Below are 12,856 nucleotides of genomic sequence, written 5' to 3' on the forward strand. Positions count from 1 at the left end.
GAAGCACTTATGCTAGTCCAAAAGTGCAATATAATGTCCTTAATGATGGGCCAAGCAAAAAACTGGGCTCCAATGGGGCTGTTATATTGTCCCAAAAATGATGGCCTAAGCTTCCAAGAAGCGATGTTTCAATGCTTGTTTGCCCATTGCCATTTGGGGCCCAGAAGTCCAACTACCAATTTCGTATACAACAAAGTCACGGAATTGAGGTCTGAAAATCGCATGTGATTTACACACACATATAGGATTTTTCACATAAGGGTATAATGTAAGGGTGTAAAATAAGGGTTACATTAATTTATTGGTGTGGATGAATAAGATAACAAGTCAGGTCCACTGCTTTGGGTCTCACATGTTTCAAATCAATGGTATAAATATAGACCCTTATTTTACACCCTTGCATTAGACCGTTATGTGAAAATTCATATACATATATATATATATATATATATATAGAACAATATATGTGTATTGTGTATATATAATTAGGTTGGTTGTATTTGGCGCCAAAAACGTAGCCAGCAAATTTATGCCATTGTATAACTTCAAAAGACATTTCATTTTCATTCTCATCCATATCAACAAAACACATCTCCCAATACAGTCACATTAGCAAAACACATTTCTCAATGTGACAATGCATTATCCATGCCCAAACAAAGAGCAATTATTGTGGTTGTTCTTATAGTTATGTATCCTATTCTAAACCGAAAAAATCATCCTGGGATTGACAATCTTCTTGTGCTTCTTATTGGAGGAATTCCAATTGCTATGCCCATAGTTCTCTCAGTGACGATGGCTATTGGTTTGCATAATATGGTTACCTCAGCAAGTTGGTTTAGGTTCCTTTGTGATGTATTAGTTAAGGAAAATGTTAATCTTCCATAGAATCTTTTTCCATAAGTGTACATAATAGCCACATGTGAATGCCACCTAGGAATGTGGTAATAAAATATTTATATGTAGAGCCACATGAGTCTATATGTTCCCGCCTCTCTCTCCTCTATTTTGTCCTTATCTTATCAATTAAGTTGTTTCTCTCTCGTACTTTGTCAGACACAATTAAATGCATTGAATTGTAGATTAAAGTTATTTCTCTCTCTACTGTCTTCTTCGTTATATCTTTTTACCTTCTTCTTTTTTCTCTTTCTTGCTTATACTTTTTTCTCTCATGCAGAAGAGAGTTATGACAACGCCTAAATCAATGTGTAAATATGACCACAATAATGTAATTAGAATTTTCAAGGTGTAATTCCGAATTGAAATAATGTAATTATCCACTGTTGTTTTGTAATCATTCAGACGGTTTATGAGATATAATTAAGACAATATAATATGTAGTTAAAAGTTATACAGTGTAATTGGACTTGTAAACAATGTAATTATATATATATTGCCGAGTGCATTAAAAGAGAAAACAAATTGGATTCACATTGATATTTGTATGTTTTGAACTTAGTCTTTTTTATGATTCCATAGATTTTATATAATTTTGAGAAGATAATTTTTAATTACGACGTTAGAGCAATATATTGGGAACTGTGTAAATATGATCACAATAATGTAATTAAAAATATCAATATGTAATTACGCATTGGAATAATGTCATTATTCACTTGTTTTGTAATTAAAAGTTATCAGTGTAATTACACATTGAAATAATGATTTATTTTTATATGTATATAATATGTATATATTTACATATATATATACATACACACACATATATATATATACATACACAGACAGTGCACACTGTCTGTGTATTTGTATATATGCATGCACTGTCTGCATATATATACATATATATATATATGTAATATATATACATACATACATACATACATACATACATATATATACATACATATATACATATATATACATACATACATACATACATACATATATATATGTATGTATGTATGTATATGTATATATATTATTACAATGTATGTATATGTATGTATATATATTATACACCCCAAAACCCTAAACTCCAAAACTCTAAAGGCCCTAAACCCTAAACCCTTAACCCTAAAGACCCAAACCCTAAATGGCCTAAACCCTAAATATCTTAAATCCTAAACCCTAAACCTAAGCACTAACCCTAAAGCCATAATATGACCATCTACTCATAAATGTTGATAAAATCTTAAAATCCTAAGATTTTATAAAATAAGTATAAAATTAAACTATTTAAAACTATATATGTGTATAATATAAAATTTAAAATCAATACTCATTAAGTAAAACTAAAATTATTTAATTGTGTTAAAAATATAACAGGTGGTAATGTAAAGATAATAGTTTAATTAGTTGACAAATATAACATGAAAGTGGCTTTGGCTTATTGGTCAATTCATTATTTTCTTATCTAAAAATCCCGAGTTCGAATCCTATGATGAACAATTTAATTTTATAATTTTCAAAGAGGATGAATAGTGACAGGCCGTGAGAGCCCGACTCGAGCCCGAAGCCCGAGCTTTATGGGCCCAGGCCGGGCCCGAAGAACTAAATCGAGTCGGGGCAAGGGCCTGGCCTAGGCCCAAAAAAGTAGGCCGGCCCGGCCCGATGTCGAGCCCTAAATAGATATTTGAACATCCAGAGAAATAGGAGAGCAGCCCAATCAGCTCTGAGGCACAAACAACATAAGCATCAAAGACAAAAAAAACCCACAACATCAAAGACTCCAAACACCAAAGCCACAACATGAAAGACCCTAAACAAACAAATCCACAATATGGAAGATCCAAAACAAACAAACCCACAACCAGCCAGGCCCGATGTCGAGCCCTAAATAGATATTTGAACATCCAGAGAAATAGGAGAGCAGCCCAATCAGCTCTGAGGCACAAACAACATAAGCATCAAAGACAAAAAAAACCCACAACATCAAAGACTCCAAACACCAAAGCCACAACATGAAAGACCCTAAACAAACAAATCCACAATGTGGAAGATCCAAAACAAACAAACCCACAACCAGCCAAGAAAGAATAGCAGCAACCCACCAACCCAAACAAACCAACCTGTGAAGATATGACTGTCTCATTTTACACAGGTCCTATTACATTGTTTCGGTTGATAATTACATAGTATATGACCTTGATTACATTGTTTTGGATGATAATTACACAATATCTGACTTACAATCTACAAACCGATTTTCAAATTTTCAAAATCAAATCAGGGCAAAACAAAATATGTAACTAATTAATAAAATTAGAAAAACCCCAAACCACCAAAGTCACAACATGGAAGACCCCAAACAAACAAACCCACAATATGAAAGACCCCAGAATCGAATAAATCTCAAAACTCACATCAAATACCACTTTTGCTTACAAATCGTTACATAAAACACATATCCATGGATTCCATATCATCTATGAGCGAAAACCGGTCGAATCACCGCCGGAAATGGAATATTGGTTGGCCGTCGCCGTTGAAAATGGGTATCAACTTCTCTCATTTTCTCTAGGCTTCTCGAATCTTCGACTTGTTTGAAAAAGTCTCTCTTTGTTTTCTCTAAGAGGAAGAGAAAGTGAGGGAGAAAGTAAGGTAAAGTGGGAGAGAGAGCAAGGGAAGTGTAGGAAAGTGGAGAGGGTTGCACATCTTTTTAGTCTGGGTTTTAATTTTTTTGAAATTCAAAAAATTACCATGTCATCTGGCTTAAGTGGCATGCCATGTGTATTAGGGATATTTAGGGATGTTTGGTTATGTATATCTAGCACTACCGATTAGTTAAATGTGGTTTGAAAATTCCTAGTACATGAAATAGGATATGTTAAAAATGACTGTAGGGGTCTATCACAAAGAGAAGGGTAGCTATATACAAACCCCCCTCCCCTATAAAGTAGTACAAACCACGCCTATATAAGGTACAAATCAAGGGAGACATAGTACTCATTTCATTCATTGACTGACTTGTCTCTTAAAAAAAATTAAAGGGCTCATTTTTTGGGGTCTGTTCCAATTTGTGGATGATATAAAAAAAAATAATCTCATTACCCACATAAATGTAGCACTTATAACATGTGTGGCATTTTTATCGTGTGATGCCCAATAAACGTGAGATTCCTCTGCTCCAACAAACGTGATATTCCTCTGCTTCAATTCAGGTGATATCATTTCACATATACAGGTGCAACTATAGTTGATTTTGAAGGAACTAGAAACTAGCTAGCTCTGGCTACTGTACAAGCTCCATTATAGTGCAACCCACACCTCCCATATACACCTATATATATCTCCCATTTTCCTTGTATCTCTTGGAATTCCTCTTGTAACCCAACCTCGTCATTCCTACTAAAATCTCTTCCCAAAGTGGGCCTTTAGGACCCATCTCTTGTTACTGATCTTTCCTGTTACTTTATTTTTCAATAACTGGTTTTATATATGCAGAGTTTTGGGTAGTCAATTGGAACCTAGCTATAAAGTGCAGCCGAGATCTATTGTGGATATGGATTACTTCAGCGATCTTTTCGACTATCATTCGCCAAGCAGTTTCAGTGAACATGTAAATACATATACTGATTTAATATTTTTAAGTAAATATTTTTTATTTAGTGTGTTTTTTATTTGGTAGGGTGATTTTATCTCAGCCGAAATAAAGCAAGAAGACGAACATGCGGACGAGATGGCAGATAATATCAAAGTTGACGATAGATGTGAATTTGAAACTGATATAGTATAATGTTTTAGTCAATCAAAATATGAATGAATATTTGTAATGTTGAATGAATATTCGTAAGTTTCTAATAAGAACTAACACATTATCAGGTGTTCAAATCACGACAATCTTTGATCGATTGGGTTCAACAAACTAGACGTGAATTGGGATATGTCATCGTCATTTATAGATCAAATATTGGTGGGCTCGATAAAAAACATAAATTACACTTCAAATGTGATCGCGATGGCAATTACCAAAGCAAGAAACCCTCATTGAAGCAGATTGGCACCAAAAAAATAGAATGTCCGATCCAATTGAGAGGGAGTAAAATGAAGCACGAAGATGATTGGATGGTGGAGGTGGTGTGTGCGGAGCATAACCATGATCAAGCATCATATATGGAGGGACATTCGTACCCTGGTTGGCTTTCTGAAGCTGAAATTCAAATTATGGTTGACATGTTTGTGCAAAATGCCAAGTCACGGGACATATTGACGGAGTTGAAAAAGCGAGATCCAAACAACGTGAGCACCATCAGAACTATATACAATGCACGTAAGAAGCACAAGACCGCTGAGAGATCGGGTCAATCATGGATGCAATTTGTGTTCTCATTCCTCAAAGACTATGAATACTTTTTCGATTATCGGGCAAACCATACAACCAATGAGCTTGAAGCTTTATTCTTTGCACATCCTAGCTCGCTAGATCGATTACGTGCATTCCCGGACGTGTTGTCGATGGATGCGACATATCAAACCAACAGGTACGGGTTGCCTCTCATAGAAATTGTCAGTGTTACTTCAACTAGTCAGACTTTTTGTATAGCGTTTGCATATTTACACTCAGAAAAAGAGGCCAGTTATACATGGGCTTTGGAATGTTTGCGACCTGCAATGCATAGATGCACTAGCCCACGAGTTATCATTACGGATAGAGAGTTGGGACTAATGAAAGCGTGTGCTCAGGTATTTCTCGAGGCTTCCAAACTACTCTGTAGATGACACATCTATCAAAGTATTTTAACCAAATGCAAACCATCAATACAAGACAATAGAGCATGGAATGCATTCTACCATATGTGGACTACGGTGATCGAGTCTGAAAATGAGAGCGCGTACATAAATAATATGGAATGCCTTGAAGTAGTCTTACAGAAGTTCCCGACAGTGATAAAATATCTTAAAGATGTATGACTGACACCATATAAGGAGATGTTTGTATCTGCCTAGACCGACAAATATCTACATTTCGGGAACCACACGACTAATAGGGTCAGCATGCTAAGCTAAAAAGATATTTGAGCTCGTCACAGTCAGACTTGGACAGATCTATGTCATGGATCCATGAGGCTATCTTGTCTCAAGATACAGCTATCAAAACTAGCATTAAGAGAAGCCGAACCATCGTCCAACACTGATTCAATATACAACACCTTCGGGATTTATGTGGTTTTGTTTCAATTGAGGCGTTGAATCTAATGTTGATCAAGTTTGAGCGGTCGAAAGATGTTGGACAAATTGCTTACAAATGCGGATGTCACCTTCGTAGGAGCTACGGACTACCGTGTGCTCACGAACAAGTCATGTACGTGAGCAAGGGTCATACTGTACCGCTTGATGCCATTGATAAATTTTGGGGAAAGCTTGATCTATTGCCTTGTCAGACGCTTGAGGATGATGACATCGATATAGTGCTGATGTACAAATATTCATAAAACAGTTCAAGCAGCAGACAAGACATGTTAAACTCAGTTGGCTAAGGAAATTGAGGGAAATATTCAGACCTGCAACAACTTCTCTCCGTGAACCGGCTGTGAAGACCAACACTAGAGGGCGTCCGTCCACAAAGAAAAAGGTAGCCACCACCACCTGTAACAATCCAGCTGCATCTGTTGTCGATAGGAGTGAATTTGTTCAGCCTCAGGAGCCTAACAGACGCAATTCTTCATCGGGACGACCCGAATCGAAGATCTTTGAGTATGATTTTTTCAACTTTAATGAACCAACGAGACATAGTTGTTTCTCTATTTACAATACTCAGTCTCTCTCTACACAAGGAAGTTCGATGCAAAGAAATGAAAACTACTCTTTACGATCCTCTATTGATCAGTTTCCAGCTATACTGATCTTTACATTAGGGATGTACAAGATGTAAAAGCAGATGGAAATTGTGGCTTTCGATTGATAGCTGTGTGTCTTGGTCATAGGGAAGATGAATGGCCCAATGTTCGGTATAACCTGATGGCAGAGTTGGACGCATTTTGGAAATAATATGTTGAAATACTTGGTGGTGAAAAGAGGTCATATAGTGTTATATGCTCACTGAACTTTTTTCCAGATGATGTTGCAGCACCATTTGAGCATTGGATGACAATGCCAGACATGGTGTCACGCCCCTCTCTCCTAAGGTATACCGAAGTGTACCTATTCCCACAAGAACGTGACCGACAAGGGACACCATCCCCCGAACCAAGCCTTAATCCAATATATAAACCTAATAAAGTATATAAAATGAAAACAACTCCTAAAACATATAAGAAAACAATCTCTCCAAAATACCATACATACACCCACCAAAACCATCGGAGTATCTATACAACAGCGGAAATAAGAAGACATATCTACCCGAGATCAAACTAAGTAAATATGTAATATATACAAAATACAATACCCACTCGGCTAAATAATCAGCTCGAGACTACACACCAGCTCATGCGTCCCGCTGCTGACCATCGTCACCTATATCCATCTCACCTGAAAGGGAAACAAGAAGAGGGGTGAGCCAAGAAACTCAGTAGGGCCTCGAAAGGGAACACCGATATCCATAAATAAGAAATCAAGGAATATGAAGCATAATATGAAGTACAATAAATATGTAACTATTAGTAATTCAACCAAGTAACATGACAGCCGATAAGGCTATACAGCACCATAACCACAAACACCAGTTTTCGGTAATCCATAATCCATAATCCACCCCTGGACCCACCTTAATCCCCGTAGGGTGTCTCCCAGTCCAGGTCCACACCGAAACTGGATGAGGATCGGATATCCCGATAGCATAGCCTACACCAGAGAGCGTCCCCTGTGATGCACCTCACCTCAGACGGTCTATAGATACGTACCTAGTTTATTGTATAATCCATCATAATTCAATATATTGGGCTCCCATGTGAGCCCCACAGTCTACATCAACCACCTCCAATCACCTCACTTCTAAAAGCATACCAACATTGATAATCAACAGGGAATATAAATAAAACATGCAAACATGTCGTATTTCCATCCCCGGAAATCAACAGAAGCCTCCGTGAAACCGAAACTTTAGAATCACAAGCGAAAGACACGAAAACCCCTACCTGGAAATCAGGATGCAAATACCAAGCACGCGTTCCTGATTAACCCCTGACTCCGAAAGTCAAACCCGTTTCGAATCTCAATCGGGATCACCATCTACATCGAAAAACAATATATACGAAAATACAATTAAAATACGTTCGATCGACTATGGTCAACGGTCAAACCGGGTCAAACCAAGTCAAATGGGTCAAACCGGGTTAAATCGGGTCAAATGGGTCAAACCGGGTAGAATGGGTTAAACCGGGTCAACTCGGCCAGACTCGACCCAAACCCAAACCCATTCAACACCACCGCCGGCGATCCGGCCACCCAAACCTGCCAAATCTTACACCAAATTGAAGAGCTCGATGAGATGAACTCATAGGTACCTGAAACAAGTCAAACCATTGCCGGAATCGACCGGATCGACCAAAGGAAGTTCACTGTGATCGGAACTTCAATCCCCGATTTCTCCCAAACCGGAGCTCCGTTCAACCTGATTCAAGTTGAGTTATGTTCGTCTCGTCCATACGCTCCTTTTGGTACCAACCATGACCACCACCGTCGTCGGAATCAGGAAATCACCGTTGAACCCGTTTGAGAGAGAGAAAGAGGAGAGAGAGAATCGTGTAAGAAGAGGGTGTATTTGTAAAATTTTTTATTTTTTAATTTTCTTTTATACAATCTTTTACTTTCAAAAATACCCCTTAATAAAATGTTCCAATTAACTTCAAAAATTCACAATAAATCCAATTTAAATCTAATTTGAGTGATTCTTGCACCAATAATTTTCTTTTTAAATCCCCCATTTATTAAAAATATATTCATATTTTTATCTTGATTTAATTTTTTATTCTCCCCAAATCTCGATTTACAATTACCGAGGTTCACTCCATCTCGATCAACGCGTCAAAGTACTATGAATAGTGTATAATCGAGTCAGGATATTACACATGGGTCTATTGATTGCTTTTGCATACAATGTGATATATTACATGTTCTTCATCATGCAGAGAGTTGGACATATCTACCACTACGTACAGCTCCTCCACCACCCTATTAGCGCGTTGCCATCGCTATAGGGCACGTAAATGGTAATCACTATGTCAAAGTTGGTTTGACAAGGGATTATCCAATGCGTCCCATAACACCTGAATGAGTTCACTGTAGGCATACTTGCGCAGTTGCATGGGCTACTCCGTATCCGAAATGATTCGATATGTGCATGCACTCATATGGATTCATCAAACCTTCTTCCGAAACTTTTGTTCATGTACTTGAATAAATTATTGTCTATCTTGAAAAATTATCAAATTAATATCAAAAAATATGATTTATCTTTTATTTATAGAAAAATTAAAAAGGAAAATGATAATTTGAAAATTTAATAAAAACCAAAAATATTAATCAAAATCAATAAAAAAAATGGGTGAAAAAAATATGAAAAAGATATAAGAATGTGATTTTTTTAATATATATATATATAAAATATGTATATGTATATGTGACAAGACATAAAATGGAAAGATAATATAGGGTAGGGATGGGGTTTAAAATAGAGAGGGTTTAAATATCCTAAACCCAAAGAGAATGACTGCAATAGAAGAGATGGCTGGCATGGATGTGCTTTGCAATGACAAGACAAGAACTTTGACTTGTCATGGGTTAAATCCCATAAAGGATTTTTATCCTTAGACTCTCATGAGAGCATTCATAAAATAATTGTGAAATAATTATTCAAAATAACAAGAGAAAGATCCAAATCAAATATATAAAATTTCTAACTTCTCTTTTATTTGGTACTTATATTTCTTTCAATTAAGAACAATTAAAATTAAAGCTATAATAATCCGGTTTGACGACTAATAAAGAAATCACAAGTGCCCGTTTATGATCGTTAGAGTATTACTCTTAATGAGAATCAAACTCAGGACATACCCCGTCCATATAGTTTGACTTAGAGAGATCTACCAACTACGCTATCACCCAATCCAAATGGTACATAATTACACAATGACCTATTAAACGTAAAATAATTATAACTAAATATAACATTTTATGCAAGCACATATGAAGTGAGTTACTTCCTATCTCCATTAACTTGATTAAACTGAAGACTTCTCTGGTTCCTTCATTTCTCCATTAACATGAATGGAATTGGAGTCTCTCCCTCCTTTGTACTTGTACCATCTCGAACACATTAAAAAGTATCCGAAATTTACGAATTCCAGAGCAGCAATCAAGTAGTAGAAGTAATCCAATCTCCCCTTGTTTAGATCTTCTGGTAACCAATTCCCAGTTGGAGCTCCCTTTGTGGCTTGATGAATGATTGTTATCAGTAGACTACTCAAGTAACTTGAACCAGCCATCCCACAAAAGAACAATGACCCACCAATGCTTCTCATGTTCTCAGGGAATTGCTTGTAATAAAACTCAACTTGCCCGATCGCCCCGAACGCCTCGGACAATCCTGCTATGGTGAGCTGAGGAATTAACCATAACCCGGACATCGATGAAATGGTTCCTCTTCTTGGAACAATTCCAAGTGTGTGTTCCGTTAGCGCGATAGTCCGGCGTCGCTCCTCCACAGCGGCTGATACTAGCATTGTTACTGCAGCCAGAAACATGCCTACTCCCATTCTTTGAAGAAGCGTGATCCCGCCTTGTTTTCCGGTGATCCTTCGAAGGAAAGGGACGACGATTCGATCGTAGATTGGTATCCAGATTGTCATGCTAAGCATTAGAAATACACTGTAGGATGCAGCCGGAATCTTGAAGCTGCTTTTTCCAAGGCTTCTGTCCATTTGAAGTGCTTGGAACACTACATATGTGTGTTGTTGGACATTGGCAATATGGTAGAAAATTGCTGCTACCCAAATAGGAATCACTCTCAACAAGCATTTCACTTCTTCCACTTGCTGAATGCTGCAAAGTTTCCAAGGATTAGTCGGAGAACCATCCGGGTTTATTCCGTCTTCTTGGGTCCGAATTGCTGCTTTGTCAAGAAATCTGAGACCAACAATATTTGTATGTGTGTTAATGTTCTTATGCTCTGTTTGTTTCAAGAAAAATCTAAGTTAGGAAAATTCACAGTTTTATGGTGTTTGTCATAATGATATAAGCACCGAATCTCCCATACGGGCGTGTGTACGTTTAAACTTACGTAGCTCCGTGTTTTTTTTACTTGTGGAACCCACAGGTGGGGCCTCCTTGCTGTGATAAAACAACTGACATGAGTAAGTTTAAAATTAATTACAAGCAAACCAACTAGTGGGACCCACAGGTGGGGCCTCTATGCTGTGATAAAACAACTGACATGCGTAAGTTTAAAATTAATTACAAGCAAACCAATTAGTGGGATCGAAAAATCATTATCTCATAATTGCACGAAATTTGACTGAGAAACTCGTTTCGTCGTGATTGTGAAGACTAATGTCATTTCACTAACCCCACTCTATTTTGAGCCTTTCATGTTTCTGGACATCTTGTCATCTTGTTGCTTTGATGAAATTAATCAAAATTTTGAGAGTGCTTTCTCTCTAGTGAATTCCAATGTTGATATTCTAAGTTAAACATTGGTTTAGTCTTAATCGTTAGTTTCCGACCGCATCATATAAGGAGTTTATGGTCTTAACTTGAGAGTAATTCAAAAATCAGCTTAAAAAAAAGAGAGTTTGTACCTGAATTGGTCTGAATAAGGAAGCTTAGAGTTGATAGAGGAGCTAGGGATGTAGTGGAAAAGAGATTCCCAAGGTTGCTCCAGAGGCTTCAAATGTCTTTTCTTGAAGGAAACCACCAGAACCTGCACAACACTGGTCATTGGACTACCAGTTGCTTTCACTTTGACATATATTTTAGAACCCATGAAGAAGAGTGCACAAGATATAAGCATCAAAGCTGCTGGAATCCCTAACCCAAGAGCCCAACTGATATTGGATTGCACATAGATGATTAGTGTCAACGACACCATCTGTGCAAAAGTGAATGTGAAGAAATACCAATTGAAGAAACTATTAATCCCCCGTTTTCCGGCCTCCGTTCCAGGGTTAAATTGGTCTGCCCCAAACGCCAGATTGCAGGGTCTCACACCGCCTGCTCCGATAATCAGCAGCCCAAATCCACACATTAAGAACGCCATTTGCCCCACGGACGGTGCTTGGCATCTAATTTCATCGTTTCCGCAGTGTTTTGGATGCAGCGATGAGATCGCGGCAGTTAGTTGTATAACTAGTAGTCCCTTCACCAAAATTGCAGCAGAACAATTAACAATTTATGAAAATTTTCATCTGAGTTGAATAAGGAGCTGATGTGAAGCGATGTTAGTACCAAAAAGGAGGCGACTGTAGCGAACCCAAGCGTCTTGTAGCGACCGAAGTAAGTGTCACAAAGAAAAGCTCCAATAAAGGTACCAAAATTGGTTGTACCATTGAAGATGTTGATGATAGTTGCAGCAGTGATGCTCTTCATGTTGAACACAGTTGTTAGATAGATCAAGAGATTCGACAACGTTCCGATGGCTCCAAGCTTCTCAAATGTCTCATTCCCTGTGACAGACATTACAGAGTATTATTACAGAGTACATTCAATAAGCGCTCAAATTCAGTGAAGATTTTGGAAGAGAAGAATGAATGAATGAATGAACTTTCTCACCAATGATAAAAGGCATGGCTTTCCATCCCCTGTAGTTAATTTTGGGATTCTCATGAGTCTCAGTTGTGATAGATTTCTCTATGTTCATTGTTTTCTTACTGTTCTTCTCCATAGTTTCTCTTCTACTAGAGTCACTCTTCTCCATGGTCTGCAAAAAACCCTCACTCAGCTTTATTTTGTGGGATTC

General features: G+C 37.5%; 2 protein-coding genes across 3 annotated transcripts; one reads left to right on the plus strand and one right to left on the minus strand.

Moving 5' to 3' along the window:
• The first annotated feature begins 45 nt into the window (after positions 1-45).
• LOC119986927 lies at positions 46-7,022 on the plus strand. The gene is made up of 7 exons (XM_038831616.1): positions 46-209; positions 4,408-4,522; positions 4,786-5,646; positions 6,171-6,379; positions 6,463-6,698; positions 6,791-6,911; positions 7,019-7,022. The coding sequence occupies exons 1-7, from the start codon at positions 46-48 to the stop codon at positions 7,020-7,022; spliced, it is 1,710 nt and encodes a 569-aa protein (XP_038687544.1).
• Positions 7,023-7,374: 352 nt separating this feature from the next.
• Positions 7,375-12,856, minus strand: LOC119986516 (protein NRT1/ PTR FAMILY 2.9-like). Of its 2 annotated transcripts, XM_038831103.1 has the most exons (5): positions 12,670-12,856; positions 12,346-12,563; positions 11,700-12,256; positions 10,104-11,028; positions 7,375-7,434 (listed from the first exon to the last, which is right to left on the minus strand). In XM_038831103.1, the coding sequence occupies exons 1-4, from the start codon at positions 12,812-12,814 to the stop codon at positions 10,125-10,127; spliced, it is 1,824 nt and encodes a 607-aa protein (XP_038687031.1). In that variant the 5' UTR covers positions 12,815-12,856; the 3' UTR covers positions 7,375-7,434; positions 10,104-10,124. The 2 variants fall into 2 exon arrangements, with proteins under 2 accessions (XP_038687031.1, XP_038687029.1); XM_038831101.1 differs by lacking the exon at positions 7,375-7,434 and having other exon boundaries at positions 9,788-11,028; positions 12,670-12,855.

This window comes from Tripterygium wilfordii, chromosome 20 (assembly GCF_013401445.1).
Source record: "Tripterygium wilfordii isolate XIE 37 chromosome 20, ASM1340144v1, whole genome shotgun sequence".
Classification (NCBI taxonomy): domain Eukaryota; kingdom Viridiplantae; phylum Streptophyta; class Magnoliopsida; order Celastrales; family Celastraceae; genus Tripterygium; species Tripterygium wilfordii.

Bases quoted from the DNA above. Each gene is read 5' to 3' on its own strand.
- LOC119986927 (XM_038831616.1), top strand. From the start codon at position 46: ATGGGCCAAGCAAAAAACTGGGCTCCAATGGGGCTGTTATATTGTCCC. The intron at 4,523-4,785 runs GTAAATACATAT...ACACATTATCAG, and splicing joins CAAGCAGTTTCAGTGAACAT to GTGTTCAAATCACGACAATC. The intron at 6,380-6,462 runs GTACAAATATTC...GGAAATATTCAG, and splicing joins GACATCGATATAGTGCTGAT to ACCTGCAACAACTTCTCTCC.
- LOC119986516 (XM_038831103.1), bottom strand. From the start codon at position 12,814: ATGGAGAAGAGTGACTCTAGTAGAAGAGAAACTATGGAGAAGAACAGT. The intron at 12,257-12,345 runs GTACTAACATCG...ATTTTGGTGAAG, and splicing joins CTACAGTCGCCTCCTTTTTG to GGACTACTAGTTATACAACT. The intron at 11,029-11,699 runs GTACAAACTCTC...TGTTGGTCTCAG, and splicing joins CCTTATTCAGACCAATTCAG to ATTTCTTGACAAAGCAGCAA.